Genomic DNA, 24,753 nt, shown 5'->3' with positions numbered 1-24,753 from the left:
CACTGCAGCCTGCTGGTTCCCCTGCCCCTTGCTCTCACCCAGGGCAACCAAGGCGAGCAGGGACGCGATGGCCTCTTGCCCTTTCAGTTCTTCCTCACCTTTCTGTACCACTCCACAGCCAAAGTTCTCCGAGAGGTTCACAGCAATTATGAAATCTTCCAGTGTTCAAAAATCAAAGCCATTTTGAAAGCCAGTTCAAAACAATGAATAAAACTGCCAGAACCTGATAAAAACAAGCCCCCGTTAAATGGTCCATCACATGTTGTCAAAGTCTGAAGTGCCTGGTCCTTCCTGCCCAATCCTGGCAGCTGAGCAGGGCCAGTCCTGGTTGAGATCTCAAAGGGATGACACAAATGTTCTGAACCACCCAAACAGCTTTGGCTATGGGTGGTACAGTCATACAATTAACAACAACAACAACAGTTTTTTTTTCCAGCAAGGAAAAACTATATCTGATAGCAGCTCATCTGAGAAAGGGCGTGGGACTGCCCCCAAACCCTGCCAAGCTGGGAAGAGCTGCTGGTCATCTGCTGATAGGAGATAAAAACCCCTGTGAAGGCCCCCCGAATGGCAGTGTGGTCTGGTGGTTAGATTGCTGGACTGGGGACCGAGGTTCTGTCCCAGCTGAGCCACGAAGCTCACTGGGTGAATGTGGGCCAGTCATGGTGCTTCTTAAATTACCATCTGCATTTCGCAAGGGTTGAATTCCTGGGTTAGGTTGATCCGCTCCCATCACAGAGGACTCTCAAGGAACGTTTTGGTGTGCCACCTTGTTTCCCTTTAAAAAAGCACGGAGATAATTAGCATGGAGCATCAGCAAGCCAGTACGAAGTGGGTGCAGCCCAGCTGCTATTTATAAAAATGTATGCTGGTGTCTCAGCTGCCTTCGTCCCACGCCGTGTGGAGAGTCCTGGTCTTCAGAAGAACCCTCTTTGATCTATTTCCAGCAGTGCACCGAAGTCATCTGCATGCGAAACCCCTCAGGGGCAGAAAGAGCAGATGGGGTGGGTGAGGTTCCCGTCAGGAGCTCCACTACATCAGGGGGCGGTGACTCCATCTGGGAGACGCTCTTGGGGCTGCCGAGCACAGCAAAAGCAAAAGGGGAAGGGCCGGAAAAGCAGCAGGTGCCATCAACATTTGCCTGACGCACCTTTTGCCCAGCGCTCTCCTTGCTACCGAGATGCTTTTTTCCCCAGTGGCAGATGAGCCCCTGGCCCACGTCCACCTGACCAGCTTTCAAGGCAGAGGAGGCTGGGCTCCAGGCCCCACCGAGTCCCAGAGCGGCACGCTCAGTGCTCCGTCATTCCGGCTCTCCACGCTTGCAAGCGGGAGAAGGAACAGCAGGCAACCCGGACGGACTAATGGAGAGGCAGTGACGGGAACGTCAGGAAGCTCTGCTGGACTAGGCCAGGCGTGCGCCGAGACTAGCAAAATGGCGCTTGCTGGTCGAACGGCGCGCACTGATGCAGCATGCCATTGTTAAAGAAAGAGAGACACCAGGCTGCCCACGCTAGTTGCCGCCCCTGGGAAATTTTCTGCTCCTTAAAACCCACATTTCTTGGAAAGCTGTATATGCCCAAAGAACCCGATAGCGAGGCAAAAAGAAGCCCCTTTGCTAGAGAGCTGCTGCAGCCTTTGCGCCATCCAGTCTCCTCCAATCCAATTAGGCTGCAAAGCTTCAGCTGGCCCAGAGCACTGCTTTTTATACAGCGCCAGGGAATAAACTTTCTCCAGCACCGTGGATTCTGATAGAGCTAATGCGTCTGTTGGAGCTGCACTGGCAGGCCATGGCAATGGGAGGCGTGTCCAATTACGTGTTGTCTGGTACTCCAGGGGTCTGTAGGGCTGTGACTATTCTCTTGGTCTCGTTAGTAACAGGAATAAGCAGTTCTGGGGATGGGGATCCCTCAGCGCACCTGCCTTCGCCGCTCCGGCTGGCCGTGTGCTGCCTCTTCTTCCTCAACCTGGCCGTCGCTAGCTTGGCAGACCAAGAGCCCAGAGCAAGTCGGGCAGGCACATCTCCAGTTTATCCTCACTGCTTCCGTGGTTCAGGCTGCGGAGCGGGGCAGGTGAAACAGCAGGTTCCAGTAGCAAAGAGCAGCAGCAGCAGCAGCTGGGGGGTCTTCTCTGTGGGCCCCTGCTGGGACGTGGCCCCCTGGCAAGCGCCCAGTTGTGCCACCCCTTGGTGCTGGCCCTGGGCGGAGGTTCCGCTGATCTTTCATGGCCAGGAGCAGCGGGAGAGCCCAGATGGGTCAGAGCTCAGGTCTGCCCAGCCCAGTGCCCCGTTTTCCAGAGCAGCTGGCCAGAGGTCTTCCAGGGGGCCATCGGTGTTCAACCCGCCCTCAGCCGTTGTCTGGGCCATACTGAGGGGCAGGCAAGGGGAGTGACCTCTGTGGGCCATGTGCCAGTGGGCCCCTCCTGGGGTGTGGCTTGGGCAGGTGCCCGGACACACTGGCCCTGGAAGACCTCAACTAGCTTGAGCTAATTATTGGTCTACTTGCAGTAGTGACTTGAGAAGGCGACAGATCCTCTCGGCCGGGGCCTCTGGGACGGAGCGACAGGAATTCTTTCCCCCAGAAACGCGGCTGGTTTCAGAGCCTTCTCAGTCACCATGGCAATGCAGTTTTTGAAACCGGTGACACCAGAGACTTCTCTGAGCAGGCAACTGATGTCCCCCATTAAAAATAACTTAACACCTGTTGCTTCTTCTGTCTGAGGGCTTCTGCTGAGATAATTTTTGATAAGCAGCAGAAGAGCTTGTTTCTGGGCAAGGCATTTTACATCTCTGAAGTCCCATTAGAGGATTGTTCAAGTCCAGAATCTAGATCCTAACCTGAGGCAGGGGTACCCCCCCCCTTTGGGAACAGTGGGCACGTTTGGAATTTGAGTGCCTCATGGGGGCTTTCACATGGGCAGGGGGAGCTGCCCATTCATAAAATTGCTGCCACAGAGGAATCGACAGGTCACCAAGCCCTTATTTCCCAGAAAGCAAGCTAGTGAAAATAAGAGTTGTTTGCCCCAGTTCTAGTCTAACAGTTGGGCAGGGGGCAAGCTCTGGAACACAGAAGGGCTCTTCTGAACCCTTTGCTGACCCTCCCACCTTAATTCCATTTTAAAGAAGAAAAGATGAGCCAGAAAGGGAAGGGAGCCTGGCGAGCATCAAGAGAGTTGACCTGGGACCCCCAAGAGCCACACCGGAGACGCCAGCACTGGAATGATCTTTATGCCCATGAAAGGCAACAGACTGGATTTGCTGCTGGTATTACAGCCAGCTTGTTGCAATGCGACAGGCCAGGCCCATGGGAGGTCCTTTCATGTAGTCTATGAAGATGATCCAGTCCAAATATCTGCTCCAAATCAGGAGCATCCAACACCTCCTAAAATTCTCACGTATTTGTTGAGACACCAAATTCTTAGTCGAGGAGATGGGAGGAACTCAGGAGAGGTTTGCAAAGATCCACTTCTATTATCTGTAATACAGGCAGGCCCCAAGCTGCAAATGTCTTTGTTACAAACAGCCCGTCCTTAGGAACAAACAGCCATAAAACTATTAATTTTAAAAAGTTACTGCAGAAAATCATCATCACCACAGATAGGGGAAGTGAAAGGGGAGAGGGGAAGTCCTCCAAAGCATCACCATAGAGAGAGAGGAAGTGAGCAGGGAGAGAGAGAGGCCTCCAAAGCATGCCTTCTGGCCTGCCCACCTGGAGAGTGAAATCTCTCCACCATGTCATTGCTGCAAAGAGGAGCCCCCCTCATGAGTTAGGGGGCAGGCAGAGATATTTGCAGCTTTTCCACTTTCATAGGGGCCCTGTGTCCCTGACTCCCCTGAAAGTGGAGGGCTCTGACTTATATACACATTGACTTAAAGATGAATTTCAATTTTCTCAAGAACGGGACTTGTTCATAACCTGGAGACTGCCTGCACCTCTGCTCTCTTAGCTCTTTTTTTAAAGCCAGCCACCCCCAAGATGGCACCCTCCAGATGTTTGCGAGCACAACCCCCAATAGCCGCAGTCACCAATTCACATGAATGCTGGAGGTGGCAGACCAAAACACCCTGTCACCCAAGAGGTATTCAGCGTCTGCCTGGGTCCCCACGGGCCATGAAGCTCATGAAGTGCCTTTGCGTCTGTCCCCGACTCTCAGCCTCACCTCCTGCCCAGTTGCAGAGACATCCCAACGGCCCCCAGCTGGGGTGGCCGCACTTGAGAGAACTCCCTGCATAAACAAGGCCGCAGCCATCTGGGGTGCACCAGCCAGCCTGGCCAGGCAATCGTCAGCCCATCTCGAGGCTCCAATTTAGACCAGCACACCCATGTACGAATCTCAGCCTGACCCAGCTGGCTTGCCAAGCCAAACAGAAGGTGCCAGCAGCCTCTCTCTCTCTCTCATTTGCTGTTCTCCAACTCACCCCCTAATTAACTCAGCATTGTTTCTGTTACACACCTTCCTCTGGCAGAGAAACCAGTTTAGCAGACAAAGGACGAAGCTCCAGAAACTGGTGGTCTTTAAGAAATGCGACTGCTTTTCTTGGGGTCGGAATAAGAACAGAAGGGAGCGCCTTTCTTTTGCAAGGAATAACCCAATTATTGCAAGACCTGTTACGCCATTTGCAGCACTGTCGCCATAGCAAAGTGTGCCATCAGTCGCATTTTCCCCAGGACTGGAGCTTTACTTCACACACGCCCAGCACCGCCATTTTGAATACAGCCAAGAGCAAAGGAAGATGGCATGGTGGGGCACCAGCTCCAGGCCCACGGCCCAGCTGGGGCCCATGGATGCGAGTCCCCTGGACCGGCGGCTCCCACTGCAGCCTGCTTCTCTGCCCCGGAGCACGGCCGTGCCGAGGAGGTGCCACGGGGGCCAGGCCGACTCTCTCTCTCTCTCTCTCTTCCTGCCTGCCAGCCAGCCATGCAAGCAGGAGCCAAATTTCAACAACCGACACACAAGCCATTTACAGTCCTTGTGTGCATTACTACGCTGCCTCAGTCCAGCCAAAGGGAGTGAGAGGGGAGGAACTGTACCTTGCAGCAAACTTTCCACGTAGTACCATTAATATGCAGGACAGAAAAACAAGATCCGGTCCCTGCCCCAAGAAGCATGCAGTCTCAACTTCCACAGAGGCAAAGCAACAAGGGAAGGGAGGTGAAACAACGGCAAGAACTGTAGGCAGCATTTAGCTTCATACCATGGCATGCACAGTATATTTAAGCATCTCTGCTCACGCACAAGCAGGGATGCGATCCTGCACATTTGGCAAAATATTGTGGCAGAGCTCAAGGGGTTTGGAATACAGTGGCTCATTATCTCCATCAGGAATTTCTCCATGTTGAGTCTGCCATGTCATCGGAAGTCTCCAAAACAGCCAGCTGAACAACCGTGGGCTGACAGAATTTGGAAGATGAGGATTATGAAGAAACTAACTCAGTACGTGTAGCAGGAGACCTGATTTTGAAACAAGGATGATGGAGCCGTGGTTTCCATTTATTCTCAATGTCAGCCTTGAACCATCAGTCCTTTAAGTGTTGGTCCAATTCCAGCAAAATACAGCTGCCTATTACTTTCTTGATCGATACATGAAAACACACCAAGCAACAAACACGCATATATGCTAAATAACTTGTCATCACTTCCATTAGAGTGTGCATTTCTCCTTAGACCATTTTCCCCACACCCTCCAGCTTCACATCCCATCAGCCCCAGTCAGCCTGGTCAATAACAAGAAATGCTGTGAGCTGCAAGCCAGAAAGTCTGCAGGGCAGCAGGCTGCAGATGTCTTACATGGGTAGGAAATCCCAAATCACCATCCTTCATCTGTTTATTTTGCAAGCTTCTTACAGTATATATTCTGTGTGTGTGTGTGTGTGCGCGCGCGCTTTCCAAATCAAGCACCTTTTTCTTATTTTGTATGCTTCCATTTGCTTATTATATGATGTTTCCAAATGCATTTTTAATCTTTCGGAAACTGCCTAGATTGCTTCTGCTATCGGGTGGTATAGAAATGTAACCATTCAATAAATAAAAATAAACAGTTCATTAGGAGGAGTAGTAGTACCGCAGCAACAACTCACCCTTATCAGTTTCTCTTTGACTTGCACGCACTCCCTGCAGCTCCCACTGACCCCAGCTGGGGAATATGGAAATGTAGGCCATTTTTCCGTGGCGGCTGTGAAACCCAGCACAGCATTTGCGGCCTTCTGCATATCCCAGGCCCCAGAACAACACCGACTTCCTCGCTGCCTCCAGAGGCCCCCAGTATCAGACACGCATCATTTGCGAACTGATGGAGAGGCACCTTCGGGGGCAGCCCGCATGTCACGTGCGCATGGAGAACACGGGGGCCGCTCGGCCAGGCAGAGCGCTGCAGAGCTGGTTCAGCCCAGGCTGGGAAACGCAAGACTCCTTCGGGCGCCGAAGGGAGCATCACTGGCGAAAGTTTGAGGAACGAACGGCTAAAAGCCTGCGATCCCACGCAGGAGAGGAGGCGAGCCATGGCGACTGGCTCAGCTCTTGCCTGGCATTTCAGGGCAGCTTTTAACGTTTTAGCTTTCCCAGGTCACGCACGCACCCCCCAAATCTGGATTTAAGGCCAATTAAGCGGTAGAGGACAGCGATTGGCTGCCTGAAGGCGACCATCCAGAAAGTTGGGGCACCCAAGGAGGCGCGCACGGCCGTGCAAGGGCCGGCGGGAGAGGCGGCCGGCGCAGCTGCCCTCGCCCGCGAGGGAAGGCAGCAGCGAAGGCCGGGCGCGTCGACGCGGGGCAAATGCCCGACCGTCTCCTCCAGCTAAGCGGCCCCGGGCGCCCAGTCCCCGTGGCTGCTCGCCCGGGAGCGAAGCATCGGAGCAGACCGCCTCGCCTCGCACCGCACCGCCGAAGGCGCCCGGCCCGGCGCCTCTGCACGAGCCCCGTCGCGCTCCTCGCGCGGGGGCCGTCGCTTTGGGTCCCGGCGACCCGACCCGCCTTCCGCCCCCCGCCCGTCCCTCACCTGCACGGCCCTGGTGAAGAAAACGCCCGCGTCGGAGGCCAGCTTCTTCATATTGAAGTCCATCTTGAGCCCCCGCAAGCGGGAAGCGGGGAGGAGGCGAGGGAGCGGGAGAGCCCGATGCGGGAGCGATCAGGGCATCCGTGCCCGCTGCTGCCTCTGCCCGCCCGGATCCCGATCCCGCCGCCGCGTCCGCCGCCCACCTGCGCGCCGAGCAGCCGCCGAAGGGCGGAGGCAGCGGGCAGCGGGAGGAGCTCGGCCCGCGGCGCTCCCACCAGCGCCCCCTGGGCGTCCGGGCGGCCTCTCCAGCGCGACGCCCCTGGCGCCGCCGCGGCCTGCGCCTCCGTGGCGAGAAGTCGGGTGCCCCGCAGACTTGTCGGCCGCTGGTGCTCGAAGACACGCTGTGGAGGGAAACGGGAGGAAGGAGGAGGAAAGCGCCGGCGCCCCAGGAGCGAGACGCCCCTCGCTGGGGCCTGTGGCAAGGAGGCCGCCGGTGGCGCAGAGCGCGGCCGCCTCGCCAGACGGGGCAGGATGCTGGTCCTCACGGCGGGGGTAAAGCAGCCGCACCGCAGGGGGCACAGCTCGCCATGGTCCCCGCCCCGCGGGGTTACACGGAAGGAACGACATGGGGAGAGGAGGGGAAAGGCAACTGCGGACAAGCAAAAGGTCCTTGTCCGTTGGTGTGTGGAGGAAGAATGCCCCTTCTCCCACATGCTGCAACAACCCCCCTTGAGGCAGCACATTTTCCCGGTCTGGAAATCAAGTTTAATGGGTAAAGGGGCAGAAAGACCGTCAGCCTTGGGCAGCGTGCAAGTCAGCATACCTCTTCCATTCCAGAACTTTCCCTGCCTGCCAATTAAGCTTCATAGGCGGAAAGGAGGAAGTCCATTGGTGCAAGTTAATTTGGTGGTGGTGTTGTTAATCTCGTGACCCCATGGACAACATTCCTCCAGATCATCCCCTGGAATCCACCCAAGCTCACGCCAACTGCTTCAGTGACTCCATCCAGCCACCTCCTCCTCTGCCGTCCCCTTCTCCTTTTGCCATCTATTGTTCCCAGCATTAGGCTCTTCTTCCTTCTCATTAGGTGGCCAAAGTATTTGAGCTTCATCTTCAGGATCTGGCCTTCTAAAGAGCAGTCAGGGTTGATCTCCTCTAGGACTGACCGGTTTGATCACCTTGTGGTCCAGGGGACTCGCAGGAGGCTCCTCCAGCACCACAATTCAAAGGCCTCGATCCTTCGGCGCTCAGCCTTCCTTATGTTCCAGCTTTCACAGCCATACGTTGCAACTGGGAAAACCATAGCCTTGACTTTAATTTTTTAGGGATGATTTTGAGACAAAATAGATTGGCAAGCAATACTGGGATAAATTCCAGCCATTATTTTTGAGCAGGCACATACAAATTTGAATTAAACAGTCTGTGTCCTCCATGGATCCTGGAGCACTTCCTCCTGAGTCAGACCACCTGCCGTGAGAGCTGCAAGATGCAGGCCAGGTGTCCCCGATTATCCTGGGAGTGACTCTGTTTTGCTCAAGTGCTAAAAAATTTTAAAAAGATCACCATGAGGGAGGTGGAGTGTGAAATGGTGGTGTTGGCAGGGCTGGACTTTAGGCTGCATAAATGATCTTCCAGAGGACAGCAAGCATAGATGAGAACTCAATTTTTCTCCTGTAGTCTTGATAGTGGCATGCTTTGATTGTTAAAGTGCAGAATTACTCTCTGTGTTGGTTTTAAATCAGAGTTAGCAAAATGGTGCTGTCTGCTTTATTGATACTTGTGTCCTGACTTTTCTTCTGGGGATGCTACATGATCTTCTCTCCACCTTATTCTTCCAACAGCCCTATCAGATGGGGTGAGAGTCAGCAATGCTAAGTATTCCTGCTATGGTGCCATACAATTGACAAATCCCAAGAAGCTCTCCATGAAGAGGTGGAGTAGTATCAGCATAATGAAGACCGCATCTTTCAGTGTTACAGCTTGATGGAAGCCATGCGGATCGTTCAAAGGTAAAAGGAATTCAGTGAGGTTACTGCCAGGTAGCTGCATAAACATTTACTTGGGACCAACAAGCACCATTCATCTTAATCCTTTTTACTTTCAAATAAAAACGCACGGGAATGGGGTTGCGTGAATATAATTCTCTAGCGACTTTTTTGAGCTCCCCCAGGGCTTCTCAGTCTTATGTGCATGTTTATCCAATGAAGGAGCGGGTGCCCTACAGTGGAGAGTGTCGGAGCAGAATTGGGAAAATTTGGGGGAAGAACTAGAAAACGGTGGGGTGGGGTGGGGTGGGATAACTAGAAGGATATTTTCTAGTTGGAATGCAGATAAGGTGGTAACCTTATGTTTCTCGTCCCTAGTTTTGCTAATTTCAAAGTTGCTGTTGAGTTGCGAGCCAAAAAGGAGTAGTTTGCCCCTTTAAGACGATCCCCGCCTCCTTTAACGTCACGGCCTATCTAAGCCATTCATCTCTAAGATCGCGTACGAAGGAGAGAACTGGTTTTTGTGTTGTCGTTCAACCGCACTCGGTTTGTATTGCAGCGAGTTAAACTGCTGGGAAAAGCAGGCCCATTGGCCCTTGCAAAGAGTCGAGATACCTTTTTCGCTGGCTGACGTGACTGCCAATCGAAGATTTCCTCACAACATCCCGCCTCCTCCTGGCAACAGTCGGGTTTGGTTGCGAGAGAGCAGGGAAGGAGACGCTGCCCTTCCGAAGCTATGGAGCAGGGATGCGCGGTGAGCTTTCTTGTTCCCCACCCCTTTAATCCGGAGAGTGGTATCGCCCGCTCTGTTTAAGCAGGCGCGTGGTGGCCCCCTTCATTGTGATAGCAGGGGGGAATACCTCTGTACAATGGCCTTTTATTCTAGAGCTAGCCTTCTTGTCAGGCTAGGTAGGTTGCTCACCTGCTGGGCAGGTGTTTTGGGTGAGATTCAGGTAGGAAAGATGGGAGCAGTCGCTTTTTATGGGGGTGGGGGTCATAACCCCGTCTCTGTGACTGCTGCCCCATATCTTAATGCTCTGATCATTGACGTGCCTGCACATGTGAACTGTCATCAGTCTCCATACTTGGAGCTCAGCTCAGTCCCCCCCCCCCAATCTATTACCAATCCTTCCCATTTATTTTGCATTTTAAGGGTAAAAATATTGAAAAGCATTATAAAAACAACGATGACAGTAACAAAAATAAAACATTGAGTTTCCTTTTTATCTTACTTGGGCAATCCTTACATTCAAATTGTTTAATATTCAAATGTGAACCAATTACTTCAGAATCCGTCGTTACTGGTTTTTCGGCGCCAGGTAAAGACCTTTTTATTTAAACATCATTTCAATTGTTAAAACATATGATCTGGCCAGGGCAACTTCTTCTTCCTTCTCTTTCTCCTCCTATATTTTTATTTTATACTGATAATTTTAATTTTATTTTTGTAAATCAATGTATTCTTTGTATTTTTATATTTAATGGTAATTTATTATGTACTATTGTATTTCAATGTGTTTTATCATGTTGTAAGCCGCCCCGAGGTTTCGGCAAGGGGCGGCATAGAAATGCTATAATAATAATAATAATAATAATAATAATAATCCTATGCATGTTTGCACAGAAAGATTCTTGGCATGATTTAAATGCTGCTGCAGAACCAAGAGTGGGGAAAAACAGTTGTGCCAAAAAATGCTTGCCAGTAAAAATTACAAGAAGTAATTGAGATGTTAATTTGGATCCAGATTTAGTCACCGGTAGACTAGAGACCTTGGATTTCAAGTGACTTACAGTGCAGTCTTAAGCATATTTAGGACACGGTTACAACTCCCAGCATGAACTGAACCCTGCTGCACAATGAGGGCAGGGAAAGAGGATTCAATGAGAGTTTGCTTTGACAAGTATTTTTATTATAAAACAACGAGATGAGGGTTTAGATCCAGGTTTAGTCAAGTTTCCTGTGGCAAAGCGAACTTCAGCAGGTGCTTCTTGGATGAGAGGATGTGCTACTAGATTAAATCCTTCTGGTTGACTATTAAGCATGGCCCTCTGTTGCACTTAAAATGTGGCGATCCTGGCCTTTCTATAAAAAGTAAAAATCTGTCTGTCTGAGCAGGGCTTTACAACAGGGAAGGCCAAGATTGCTGGGGTTGGTGGGTGACCTTTGCAATTCTGAAGCTGTTGTGAGCACTCTCACAAAATGGCTGCAGTGGGGGCAGGCTTCCTGGGCGCAGAGTATACGTTCTGCGTGGAGTGCAGCTCCTTGCATAGGCCCAGGGTGAGCCTTGGTGGAGAGCAGGCAGACTTGAGAAGGAAAGAGCCGCAGCATCCACAGAACACGTGCGTTCCTGAATTGTTGCAAACTTATCTTTAAACCTAATGCTGGGATGGGCCCTTGGCATATCCCTGAGGGCAGGGCTTGTTTTTCTCTGTGGGCACATTCAGAACCTCAAGAATGGGTCATGGTCACTTCCAGGCTGCAGTGGGCCTTTTCCCTAGAAGGCAAAGTGGTGTCACTTGTCAAAGAAGTCACTTGTCGAAAGTCTGGATCCAAGGCAGAGGTCAGACCTGAGCTCCAACAGAAAATATAATTTGCTTTGAACCCAAATTAAGATAGTGTGGGAGATAGGCATGCTCAGCCTCCCAATATTAACTAATTAGACATACTTATATAGAGAGACAGATTGAAAATCAGAGGGGACATGGAACCCTTGGAGGGCTAGGAGAGGTGTCTGTCAGTGCCATGTTGGTTTGCAAAATTGACATCATGCCTGAGAGAATATGCTTGGCTTGCTCTCTGCTTGTAGCCAAATGTAGCTGCTGTCCGACCCTTTTGAGGAGGCAAATAGTTGTATTCTGCAAAACTCCCACGATGTGTCGTGGGGAGGGTTGGGGGTGCACTGAGGTTGGTATGAGAAGGCTGATGCACAGTGTTCGGCTTTGCTCAGCTGAGCAGAAGTTGCAGTTTGCTTGTCTATGCAGCAGTTTAGTGGAAGCAATGCAGTTTCAGGTTTGTACTGGAGCATTCTATGTAGAAAAGCTTTTCTGGTCGCGTTAAAGGAGCCAGAAGGGCAGTTTCTGGCACATTCATCTTTTTTTAATTGCAACAGTGGCAAAGTTCTCCGTCTCCCTCTAACTATTGTCCCAAGTTACATGGCAGATGAGTTTGCAGCTTTTCCTGGACCGGACAGTGCTACAGAAAGAAGCAATCTGGTTTTAATTTGCTGTAATGCTCCATCCTTCCACAAGTTTGCAGAGGGATAAAACTGCAGTACCTTTATAATGTTAAAATTGCAATAAACTTGCTAATACAACCCCAGAGAGTTTTGTGAAACCTGCAAGACAGCTAAAGCCTTTCTTGGATGCAGCTGATGATTTTTTTATCCTTCTCCCCATCAGGCGGAGTTTTGGGACCAAGATGCTTTTGGTTGTCCTGTGGGATGACCTGCACGGCGGGTGGGCTGAGGGCAAACGGACTGGTTGTTCCTCCTGGCCTCTTTGTAACTACAACTTCGTATCAGTGGTCTGTGTGCGACCTTATCGTGTGACTTTGTTGTGTGACCTTATTGAGGATGGTGGCACACCCTGTTTCCTGCCTGCCTGTTAGGCTAAACTGGCTGCCTGGGTTATTGATCTCCTAGACGGTTGTTTATCCTAGTTATTTATTTCTGCAGGGTTTTAAAAATCTCTGGTCTAAGCCAAACATGCTCCTGGAACTGCTTACAAATCGGTAAGAAGGCTGTTCCTGTTGCTTGCAGGCTTGTAATCTAATTAGGCACAACACACCAGGAAGAGGAAACTAGTTTAAATCTGCTTGTGGGTCTGGTGGTGCGGGCCCCACTTTTTCTTCATCCGATTTAGCCCAGCCTACTAGCAGTGCTGTTCTTGTAGTCAAACTCTGCCTTGGGAGCACCCCTCGGTGTTGTACGTCCCTGCATGCAGAAAAATAGAAACAGAAAACAGAGTGAGTCAGAAGGGGCCTCCCGGGCCATCGAGTCTGACCTCCGGCACCAGCCAGCTCCACTCACAACATGCCCACCATGTGCATGTCCAGCCTGTCCTTGAACCCCTCACCGGTGGGGCCTCAACGACCTCCCGGGGAAGCCCATTCCACACCCTCGGGGTCCTGACTGTCAGGAAGGGCTTCCTGGCATCCAAACGAAACCTTGGCTCCCTGAGCTTTGCTCCACTGGGGCGTGTCCTGCCTTCCTCTGCAGGGGAGAACAGGCCTCTGCCCACCTCCGTGTGACACCCCCTCACATACCTGCATGTCGCCAAATAGTGTATCATGGAAAAAGCTAGGCTAGACTTCTTCCTTGGAGAAGCTAGTTTTGGGGGCAGGAGCAGTTTAACATCCAGATGGAAATGTAGTAATAAATGAATACAGAATGCAGAGAGGGCTCCGTCCTGGGTGAGTCTGCTGTGCTGCGAGACCCAGTGAGGAGGCGCCTGCAAAGCGACCGTGGCTGGCTGGCTGGCTTTGCCCAGTCCTTTGGAGCCTTTATTGTTTGCTCCTGCTGTCTGGAGGTCATGCTTCGGGACTCCGGCTCCTTTGCTCTCCCAACACGAGGCACAGCAGTGCTGTGCTTGAGCTGATATGCTCTGAAGGTGCCCGGGGTGGGGTGGGATGGGACTACTCTTGTGCTGGTTACTACTATGGTGCACCACCTTTTGGGCCCCATGTGATGTGGGGAAGGAGTGCAGGGTTGTTCTGGATTGCAGTGTGAGGGAATTTGGGGTCTGGGCACCCAGGGATTCACGATCATGGTGTTGTGAATTGGGGCACCGGACTTCAATAATCAGACTTGGTCGAGATGAAATGAGGCCTCTGCTTTTAGTGGGGCATTATTTTGCTTGGGTCAGTGATATCCAGCCAACGTTGGAAGGGTTGCACTCCCCTTAAAATGGGGGTGAGCAAGTTTGGGGGGCTCTGGCACCATTTAAAACCCCCCTTGTTTTAAGCATCGAACCTTCATGGTGTGTCATATTTTCTGGTTTACGTTTTGTTTCTCACTTGTCCAGGGAACTTTGGGCACTGGAGGTGGGAGAGAGATGGATGTAGAAACTATGAAATTAAGTAATGAGAGAAGGGGTGCAATTCTGGCCTTGAGGTGGTGGCAGCCCTGCAAAATGTGGGTGAGGCTGCCAGTGATCTGATAGGGAAGCGTTCTTGTGTGAGTTCCTCATGGCCTTCCCTTTGCTCCTGTGGCTTCCGTGTGGCATACCAAGGTAATCTCGCTGCGGTCAGGGCTGCCGTGTTCTGCCGCAGTGGAACTTCCGTGCGCGGAGGCACTCCTCTCTCACCTGCTCATGGGTTCCTTAGAGGCGCCTGGCTGGCTGGTGCAGGAAAAACAGCTGTGGAACTAGGCAGGCCTTTGGTTTGGCCCAGCCCGGCGTTCTTCTGCCACTCTGTACATGTTCTGGGTGCCAGGAATGGGGAAACAAGTTGGCTCCAGGGCAGGATTGGTCCCCCGACCCTTCTGTGGCCCAGATGACTTTTGGGGGCGAAACTGGTAAGAGGGAGAGGTGTGTAAGGGGAGCCCTCTTGTTTCTGATCTTGGTTGGGGTTAGTGAGGGAATTGCCCTTCCCAGCCCCCTCTGCACCTCTGGCTCCAGGCAAGGAATCGGGCCTGTGGCGTGGCGGGGGCAGGGCTTCACGGAAGGGTCCCAGCCTTAGCGGGTTGGATGGAGACCCTCATCTCTGCTACATGAAAAACCATTCCTTTCTGTGCTACCCTGTGGAGAACCAGTTATGGATCTTGAGGCAAAATACACAAAGTAGGATGCTGGGTCGAATGGGGAAGGAATATCTGGAAGCACACGTGATGGTGCGCAGCAGCCCGGAGCATACTGCTGCACATCTCCCTCGTTTCCCTTATTTAAAAATGGCTGGGGCCTGCTGGGAGCCGTGGGCATCTTTTGATCTAAACCTGCATGGGATTGCATCCTAAACATTTTTAAAGGGGACTGAATGCGGTTTTTAGAATATTATGCAAATGGTTTTGCTTCTCTCAAGTTAACTATGAATTGCATCTGCTTGTTTATGTTATTGCTATTATTCTATCTGGCCTAGGAACGAAATTTCCCACTGGAGATGGTTTGTAGATTCCTGAGGTGCCCACCAAAGCAAAGCTGGATTTCAGAGCAGCCTTTCTGAACAGCAGCCCTTTCCTACACCGTGTTCCAGTGAGCGCCCAGAACCTCGCTCCAAATGGCGTTCCAGAGAACTGAGGGGATGTCCATTATCCAAGCTCTGGCTATGACTGTGGCAGAGATCCCAGTGTTTCTTTACACCACGTTTGGTCAGGTGAACAAACAAAGGTTTAGTCAAAATTCAGGTGTGCAGGATCGTGATGTTCATAGAGTGCAAGTCCAGCCCTCCGAATTTCCTCTGATGGCCATTGCCCTTCCCCAGCTTCTCCCCTCTCCCACAGCCACCCAATTTTTTGGGGTGGGGGGTCCCAACTTCTGTCAGGTTTTTTCCATTCTAAAAATCTGCAATCCCTCTCCTGAGTTACTGGGAGGATGAGCTTTAAGCTAAAATGGAACAATGTTTGCGGTATGTTGGCTCCACCCTCATGCCACTGGAATGTAGCCCCATGGGGCATGCAGATGCCCTCGTGGCACGGAGCATCTAGCCCGAGGTGGACTACATGCCCCCCCCCCCTCCCAGACAGTGATCTGGCCTGATGGAAGAGGGTGTGCTTCCTACAATGGCCGGCCAGCTCCCACGGAAAGCGCAAAAGCCGGCCACGAGTGCAGCAGCACCCTTCCACCCATGTTCTCCAGCATGGTGCCTGTGATTCTGGGGGGAGCATCTTGCCTGCAGGACTACTAGCCACTGAGAACTTTCTCCTCCACAAATTGGCTCAATCACCTCTAACTCTGTACACCTCCAGCTTGTCTTGAACGTCCCCCCCCCCCCCCCCCATGAAGTGGAACAACCCCAGGTGCTGCAGCCCTTCCTTAGTGGGGCACTGCTCCAGCTCCCCAATCGTGCAGCGTGCAGTGCGTGTTTGCAAAGCTCGGCCTTCAGCATCTTCAGCTGAAGTGATCTCCGGGAGGAGAGTTGGGAAAGGCCCTGGCCTCAGGCCATGCTAGTCAAAGCGGGGTGGATTCCAGCATGGTGCAACAGACATCTCTGCTTGGCACCCACTGGGCTTCTTGCACCTCCTGATTTTATTAATATCTATATAAATTTAAACTGGGAAGCTGGCTTCTCACAAAGTGAGTTGTTGCCTGCCAGCCCATCTTGAATCCTGAAGAATGGGAGCATCTTCTGGAGCTCAGCCCCCGCCTCTGAGGACAGTCTTGGTTGGGTTTCTTTTCTTTGAGGCTTGCTCAGGCACCCTCTGGGAAGTGGGCATTGTGTGGCAGAAGTGCCACTGAAGCAGCAGAAGTGCGGATCTGTGGGATAGCCTCTGGCTCTGCTTCCACTTCAGGGTCAGAGTAGCGTTCCTGGATTGCTGTTGAAAACTCCAGCCAGTGATGGCGATAGCAGCGTTTTGGTGACTCTCTTCCCTTCCGCAGTCTGCCTTCTCTCAGCTGAGACTCACCCCAGGCCTGCGCAAGGTGCTCTTTGCCACAGCTCTGGGGACCGTCGCCTTGGCCCTTGCCGCACACCAGCTGAAGCGCCGCCGCCGTCGGAAGAAGCAGCTCGCCCCGGAGAAGGCCGGTGCCAAGCCTACAGCAGTTCCGGTCCCCATCCTGCCGACGAGGCGGGTCCCTTCCGTAAAAAAGGGTGCGCACTCTGTGACTGGTTGTTGTTGGTGTCTGTCACTATGCCCACTGGGGGATGCGGGTGGCAGAATCCCATGACTTGGAGGTGGAGGGCTGAATTTCAGGCTGGAGAAGCTCTTGGGCTGCTTTCTGGCTTTCGCATAAAGCTCTTTATGTATCTACCTGTAGCTCAGCCTTGGAGAGAGATTTCAGCCCTTTAGAATGGGTGGACAAAAACAGGTGCATAAGCCAGGGAATGGGGGAACCCTGGAGGCCCGAGGTCCAACACCCCTGGCTTGTTCATTCATTCAGTTATTGCTTTTATATAACCATTCAACTGCCATACATGGCTTCCAGAGTGGCTTACCAGAAAATCAGGCCCTGAACCTGAGGGCTGGGGTGGGCAGCCTGAGCGAACAAGTAGTGCAGAGCTGAAGACCAGACTGGGAGCCTGAGAGCCGGGGTGAGCCTTTCCTTTGAGCCCGAGGGCTGCATTCTGTGTCTCTCAGCTGCATTCTAGGGAAGGGGAGAAGGAAAAGTGAAGCGGGTGGGACCAAGCCAGCAGCTTAGGATTGGGGTTCTCAGGACCCCTCATAAAGCCTTAGGAGAAGCGTTTCACTCTTTTAGAGGGGCGGCACGTAGAAGGCCTGCACTGAAGCTTGGAAGCCAGCAAATGGCTGGTCCGTTGCGAGGGAGTGCCAGCGGGAGATGGTGCAGAAGGTCAATGCATCCCTTGGTGGCCAGCCCTACTGTAGAGGCAAACCAGGTGGGGAGGAGCAAGCTCCCTGGTCTCCTTCCAAAAGTGCAACTACGGGGGTGGCGAAAGGTAGGGTTTCTTGTGGCCGGTGCTGGCGCCAGGTTCTCGGTGGCCCACCCCAAGGGAGGCCAGGCCAGGCCAGGCCAAGCGGCCATGCTGGCCCGAGCTGCAGCACCTGGAAACACTGTGGGACCAGTGCAGGGAGCACGTGCATCCCGGCTGCTGTGACGTGGGTGCTTCCCCACCTCCCTGGCACTCCCTCGCCACAGCCCCTCTGCAGTGGGGCCTGCCCCTTTCCCGTTGCAGGCTACTCCAGCAGGCGCGTGCAGAGCCCTGGCAGCAAGAGCAACGACACCCTCAGCGGGATCTCCTCCATCGACCCCAGCAAGCACTCCAGCTCCTCACACAGCTTGGCGTCGGTGAGCGGCTCGCTTCTTGTGCTACTGCAGGAGGGGCTCTGGCAAGGGTGAGGTCCATGCTGCACCAGCATTTGCGGAAATGGTAGCTGATGTGCAGAAATGAACAGAGGCCTCCTCTGCGGACTGATGTTGCAAACGTGGTCAGTGCTGGACTGGCACCCCCTGCCATCCTTGCTTGTGATTTGGGGTTGTTCACTTCCAGCTCAGAGTACGGAGCTGGTGTTGTCCTTTCCTCTCCCTTTAAAAAATGGGGCATGGCTTTGTCTGGAAATGGGGGTGGTCCTTCGTGGGTGTATCTGGAGGAGGATGGAGTAGAATCCAGGGGTAGCTGCATGAGATGTGCTCTTCCCTCCTCTGCCCAGCAGCCTCCCATATCTGGCTGGTCAGAAATAAAACAGGCTACCAGGTTTGTTTTCTACAGTTCGAGCAAAGTTTGGACAAGCTCATGCTGGAGATGACATGAGCAGAGCCGGGAATCGGACTGGATGGCCCAGGGCGCCCTTCTGTTTCTGTGTTACATCTTCCCTTTCCTCCACAGAGCTCAGATGTGGCATGCATGGGCTCCATCCTGCCCCACTCCCCAGATCTCGATCCCCCCCCACAACTCTAGCAGGCAGGCTAAACTTCGCAAGAGACCAAGTGAAGCTCATGGCCCAGCAGAGGCTTGTCCCTGGGCCTCCCCCAGTCTTGAGCCAGGCTTCCTGGCCCGGGTGAAGTGTGTGCCTAACTCAAGGGCAGGGTGGCTTTTAATGCTGAGGGCAGACTTAATTATGTGAATTTCATCAAGGCTCTGCTAGGCTATTCTCTCCCCATTCTTTGTGTCTGCCTGTGTTCCCCTGATAAGCAGGGTGATGGGGGTTGCAAGCCCAGATTGAGTCAGCACAGGTGTGCATGGCATGGGGGGAAGGCTGTTGGCTGCAGCCCAGACTTCTCGAAGGGGCATCTTCCAGGTGCGTTGGGGTACAACTTCCATAGATGCGCTGACTTCTTTGGGGACTGTTGCCTTTTCTTAGGTTTGTGGAGGAAAACCACCTTCACCTTCAAAAGAAAGATGGAAGAGTCATTTTCCTTAATGTACCTGACAAAAGACAAGCATCCTCCAACAAAGGAAAGGTCTTTTTCTGAAATGTGCTGGACAGCAACAAACAGTCTCTATAGGCATTTGAATCCCCTTTTTGCTTGCTGTTGTTTTTGTTTTATATACAGTGGTGCCTCAGCTCATGAACGCCTTGGATCACGACCAAATCGGGTCACCAACAAAAATTTCACAAACATTTGACTTAAGTCATGAACGCCGCATTGGGTGGCAACCAAGATCGTGGCCGTCCCTCCATCCCCCGCTGCCCCGCGTGGGATGACGGCCACGATCGCAGTTGCGTTCGTGCAGGGAAGACATGCGTGATCATGGGCACGCTCCTGCAGGAAAGACGGGTGCAATCGTGGCCATCTCCCCCCCCCAACCAGCACGATCGCGGCCATCTCCCCCCTTCCCGAGGGACTATACAAAAACCAAGTGTCCCTAGACCAGGGGTCTCCAACTCAACTGGCCTGGGGGCCGCTGGAAGTCGAGTCTGGGTGAGGCTGGGCCGCATCAAGTCTTCCGCCGCCGCGGTGGGGGTGGGCCGCTTATCCCGCGGCTGGCCCGGGTGCCACCGGCGCTTCGAGGGCCGCAGGGCCCCTCCCCCGTGCCCCTCCCAGCAATTGACCCGCGGGCCACGAGTTTGAGACCCCTGCCATGGACAGATTTTGCACCAAAATTGACCCTGTAGCTAAGAGACAAAGAAGAGAGGAAACCCCGGAAAGAGATCTCCCCAGTGTCCTTATGGAGGGGGACTCTCCCTCAAAACAATAACCTCCCCCCCCCCGCACCTAGGTCAGTCTTCTCCACTGCACTGCAAGTACTTTGTTACTTTGTCACTTTGTTTCAATTTTTTCTGATTAAAAAAATAGTTACAGAATGGATTAACCTTATTTACATTGAACCTTATGGGGAAATTTGACTTGGGTCACAACCAGAGTCGTGGAACGGATTAAGTTCGTGAGCCAAGGTGCCACTGTACATGCCTTCTTCCCTTGTTTTTTCATGGACTACAAATCTGTTAGTGTGGGGGGGCGGTTGGAAATTGGAGTCCAGGGTACCTAGAGGACACCGTGTTGAGAAAGGGTGCATAAGACATCATTTGGCATCTCAAAACAAGTAAATGCTTTCCTCAGCACACTTTTTAAAAGGATTCCATAGCTACAATCAGATTGACAGACGAATAAAACTTAGAGCCAGTGTGGTGTAGGGGTTAAGAGCACAGGGCTGGGTCTCAGGCAATCTTGAGTTCTATTCCCCGCTCGGCCATGGAGCCAAGTGAGTGACTGTGGGCCAGTCACGGACTCTCAGCCCAACCTACCTCACAAGGTTGTTGTTCTGAAGATAAGATTGAGAGGAAGAGGAAAAGCAAGCAAGCTGATTTGAGCTCTTTAGAAAAAAGCAAACAATTAGAATTTCCTAGTCTGAAGGTGGTGCTTCGTTAATGATGGATCATGCTATTGAACTTTATTCGAAACACAGAAGGAGCCTCCCAGGCCATCTAGTCTGACCCCCTGCTCAGCCCGCTGTGCTCTTGACATGCCTACCATGGGCATGTCCAGCCTATCCTTGAACACCCTTGCTGATGGGGCCTCAGCCACCTCCCATGGAGAGCAGCACTGTCTTTGAAGCTTCAGTAGTCTTCAGGGGATCATCAGGAATCAATCTGTACTTAATTGATAAGGGCTTAATCTTTATTCCTTTGAGGATTAATGGCTCTGTTAGTAATATGCTCCTGAGGGCATTCTGCCGCCTTAAAAGCTTTAAGGTGACTGCAGGAGGTTTGTTCATTTCAAACCTTTAAAGAGTTCCCAGCCCATGGGGAGTTTGTTGGGCAACCTCAGCAGCTATTGGCTGGCTGGCGGAGTCTGAAGCTGCATCCCTGGAATTGGTGAGAATCTGCATTTCTCCATCTGGTGTTCCTGGCTGGATAGAATGGGAGCAAAGGGGTCTGTCTCCACTCCTTCATCAGACACAGAGGAAGGTGCAGAATCGACTGGGGGCTGCTTTGTACAGCAGCTTCTCCAAAGTTTTGAAGTAAGCTTTGTTTTGAGGGAGAATCCTGGGTGGGCAGAAAGCAGAGTGGGATGATGAGTTGCAGAAGATCAAGGATTTAATGATATAGCAGCAATGAAGTGACTCTGTCACTTCTGAAAAATTGTACTGCCCAAGTTGAAAACAGTTTGGGGCAAGCAGCAATGGAGTTTTGTGTGGACTGAGCATCAGCTTTGTATAGTTCGGGGGCTCAAAAATCTGGCTCGGAATTTTTAAAATTTGCAGTGTCTTTTGCACTCGGTTCAAGTTAGTGGAGCTCAGAATCTCTAGAAGGAAAACCCTCACAAAGCAGATCCCACAAACCTGAAGTTTTCCCACCTCTGTTGTAAACATTTGTGGTTTTGTTTTTAAACTCCACTTGGATTAAATATCTCTGTATGTCCTTCTGTTTTCTGGATGGCAGACTGCAGTGAAGGAAGACCTTTCCTCTTGTCTGAAGAGCGTTCTCAAAGCTGATATTGCTTGCACCCTGATCCAGTGCAAGCCCTGATGAGTTCAGTGTAGCTTTGTGGCTGAACCATTGATTGTGTTCTCTGAACCCAGCTTTAGATAACCACCCACGGTTCACAGCCCAGCCATTCTTGCTTGTAGTTAGCGGCACTGACAAGCCATGGCTTGTTGGGTTCAGGCAATACAGTAACCCACAGTTCAACAACAGTCTGCACTCAGCCCTAGCATGTGGGTTTTTGTGTTGCCTGAATCAATGAGTCTGTAAATGGCCTAAATCAGACTTTTACAACCTAGTGCCCTTCCCAGCTGTTGGAGCCTGAGCTCTGCTGCTGTAATTTCCTTTTGAAAACCAGCAGGTTAGAGAGAAAGCGAAGCCAACCAGCTTCTGCAGTCCCAGAGAGCCACAGAGGATGCTCCTTGATGTTCACCTGGGACTAACCCCTCTCCCTAATGCAGGGAATCCCCCAAGGCTCACCTGAGCCAAGCCGAGCCCTGCAAAGGAAGTCAAATCAGCAAGGATGTGATAGAAGCAGCTGTGTTGCCCTGAGGGGCAAGAAGGGGATGTCTGACACCCTGTATATGCTTGCTTCCAAACCAAGTGGCCTCTCCAATTGGGCAAATTGCTAGAGAAGAGCTCTGCTCTTTTCTACAGATCGGCTACCTTTTCTGCAAACATTCTGCAATCAAGAACGTTTTTCCACCTGTTAGTCTGCTTTGGTTTGGGCATGGATGGGGGTGCTGTCTACTGTTTCATTCATTGTAATTTCCTTTCTGTGCTGCCCCTTAAGCCCTAGGGGTATGGGTGGGTGTTGCAAAACAAAACTTTACACAATCAATTAAAATTAAGATGGTAAAACGAGATATTAAAAATGCGTTTAAAACAGACTAAAACAAAAATTGTTAGTAAGGTCAAAGACAGCAGCAGTACAAAGATCACAATGCACTAATGTGGTTTTTAAAAGTGAAGTACTAAAGCCGCCATATTTATCTTCTGGTTTGTGTGTGTGTGGGGGGGCAGTGGGGGCCCAGGATAGGCTTGTCCCCAGCTGCAGCTGTTGTGGATCCCTCCGAAGTTGGAGCTGGGACTTGAGACTTTGCAGGGCTCTTCGTGTGCCCTCAGCACCACCACAGTCCTTTCCATGCTGGACTCTGAAGAGGGGACTGTCTTTGGAGCTGACAGGAGGCGCAGGGGGAGGAACTGCTGTCCAGAGAAATCCTGGCAGTGCCTCAGTCTCTCTTCCTCCTGGGGAGGGGGAAGGCAATTAGCCAAACTGGGTTGTTGAGAAGATCTGGGGAGAATGCTCTCCTCCAGGATTTTCCTGCTTTCCATTGGATGCCTGAAGTCTTCCAGCTGCAGAGGGCTAAGGGCTGCAGTGCTGGATGATGCAGTTAGCAAATAGCCCTGGGAAAGGGCCACCTGGTACTGGGAAACCCACAATGTTTGCAGCAGGTTAGCCTCTCTGAAGAGTACATTCCACAAGGGGTGGGGGTGCCACCAGTGAAGAGGCCCCTGCTACACCTCATTCAGCAGTGACTTACAGAGAAGGCCCTTTGTTACTTATCTGTGACTTGCTTCCCTGATAAATGGGTATCGCTGATCAGCAGGTGAGCAGAGGAAAGTGCTTTTCCTGCACAAGGCAGAGAAAAAAGATCCATTTTCTAGTGCTTCCCCCCCTTGCCTTTGATTAGCTGCTGATGGAAGATAAGAGCTTTCCCCAGCAGGGTAGAGGAGGCAGGGTCAGGAAGGAAGCTGCAGAATTAATCAACCCTGAATCTCTGCCCCACTCCACCCATTGCATTTTTATTCTGATCGATAATTGGTGTCCTCCGGTCAGTTTACAAAGATTAAGAAAACTTTAAAATACTTTAAACATAATATTTAAAGCATTCACAAATAAATTTATGCATAAAGCATGTGCTAATGGATGAGGTTTGCTGTGCTTACCTGTGAGTAGACACGCCACTCATGCTTGTTTCAGAGAAGGTGGTTTGAATATGCTGCTTATGCCACAGTTGCTCGTGGGGGTAGCTACCAATGGTGCTTTCCACAAACCTGGAAAAGGTTGCATCGGAGTGAGGAAGAAGGGGGAGCTACTTTCTGATTAGCTGCAGTAAAGCACTGTGCTGAGTGAACCAGTTGGTAAATAGCATTGCGCACTAAATTTCTCTCTCCTTGTTTTACTCTGAAATATTTGGTTCAAGGCAATTTAAAGGTGGAAGTCTGGGATCGGTGGCCTTTGCAGATTCACATGGCATGGCTGAGGCACTTTTCTCCTAGTAAGTGATTGTTCTTTCTGCACCTCTTGCTTGCTAGATGGTGGCCGCAAACTCGTCCAGCCCAACTCCAGCTTCTGCAGCGCCCTGGGAAGCTCGGCTTGTGGAAGACCCTGGAGCTGCTGGGGACTGCAGCGCGGAAAATCTCTACTTTCAAGGTAAGGAGCGCAGACCTTTACATGTGAAGTGAGTTTTGTGCAGCTGGGGAGTATAGCTGCGGTAGTCCCCATAGCCGCACCAAGTCCACAACTATGATGATGATCCCTGTAAGTTAATCAGTCCAGCACTTTTCATCTCCACTGGAAGCTGCTCTTTTTCAAAACCAGGGGATAACTAATGCCCATTCAAGCTCAAGACATCTCAAAATGATATATTGCTTTTGTTGGGGTAATCAGTGTCCCCCTTTTCTGTGAGGCCTGTGGTGGGTCAGAGGGAGCAGGGCTTCCGCTGCGCCACTGCTTTCATGCCGGCAGAGCCGTTGCTGGGTGCGTTCAGTGACTGCGCTTCTGCCGTGTGTCACCATGAGTCAACTTGTAAGGGCAGAGGAGGCTGTCTTGCAACAAGCCAGGGCTGCTGCTGCTGCACAGACTGGAAGTGGAGCCTCCCAGGCCTTGCACGAGGCTTTTCCCAGCCCTGCCTGGGGATGCCAAGGCCAAATGTGGGATGCTCTGCCCCCGAGCTGGGGCCCTTCCATCACTGTGCACGGCACCCTCAAGGCAGGAATAGGCAGAGGAATGGACCGTGTCCTTTGAGGAGCTTACAGTTGCAAGCAGGCTGGCAGAGGGAAGAACGGGAGTGTGGGGAATGGCAGATACGGGTGCCATGCTGTGTATGTTTAGATACAAAAGTCCTATAACTGGCAGCATTTCCCAGCCAGCTGTACTCATGGAGCTGAGGGTGTGATCCTATGCATCCTTAGACAGAAAAAGGCCTAAAAACCTGAGCACGCTTCAGCCCCAAAGGAGCTAGTAGGACTTTTTGTGTGTGTGTGTGTGTCTAAATGTGCATAGGACTGTGCCTTAAAGAGTT

The 24,753-nt window shown here is 51.9% G+C and overlaps 2 protein-coding genes across 8 annotated transcripts in view; one reads left to right on the top strand and one right to left on the bottom strand.

The window, feature by feature from the left end:
• The window catches only part of SH3GLB2 (SH3 domain containing GRB2 like, endophilin B2), a 33,665-nt gene extending 26,474 nt beyond the window's left edge, over positions 1-7,191 (bottom strand). For 4 of the 5 annotated variants that reach the window (XM_044453133.1, XM_044453135.1, XM_044453136.1 and 1 more), the window contains exon 1: positions 6,991-7,191. In XM_044453133.1, coding sequence (XP_044309068.1) covers positions 6,991-7,053 — 63 coding nt within the window. In that variant the 5' untranslated portion in view covers positions 7,054-7,191. Of the gene's footprint in view, positions 1-681; positions 765-6,990 lie in introns of those variants that run through there. The other variant, XM_044453134.1, reaches the window with a different exon arrangement.
• Positions 7,192-7,339: 148 nt separating this feature from the next.
• MIGA2 (mitoguardin 2) overlaps positions 7,340-24,753 on the top strand; it is a 29,716-nt gene continuing 12,302 nt past the window's right edge. For 2 of the 3 annotated variants that reach the window (XR_006416892.1, XM_044453069.1), the window contains exons 1-7: positions 7,340-7,539; positions 8,829-8,996; positions 9,532-9,726; positions 15,046-15,279; positions 16,503-16,713; positions 17,755-17,867; positions 23,765-23,882. Coding sequence is in view for 2 of the 3 variants with exons in the window: in XM_044453069.1 (XP_044309004.1) it covers positions 15,184-15,279; positions 16,503-16,713; positions 17,755-17,867; positions 23,765-23,882 (538 nt within the window). In the remaining variant the exon portion in view is untranslated. Of the gene's footprint in view, positions 7,540-8,828; positions 8,997-9,531; positions 9,727-12,646; positions 12,703-15,045; positions 15,280-16,502; positions 16,714-17,754; positions 17,868-23,764; positions 23,883-24,753 lie in introns of all 3 variants that reach the window. The other variant, XM_044453070.1, reaches the window with a different exon arrangement.

This window comes from Varanus komodoensis, unplaced genomic scaffold, assembly GCF_004798865.1.
Source record: "Varanus komodoensis strain SLA01 unplaced genomic scaffold, ASM479886v1 scaffold77, whole genome shotgun sequence".
NCBI classification, from domain to species: Eukaryota; Metazoa; Chordata; class Lepidosauria; order Squamata; family Varanidae; genus Varanus; species Varanus komodoensis.
This window is presented reverse-complemented; position numbering and strand designations above follow the sequence as displayed.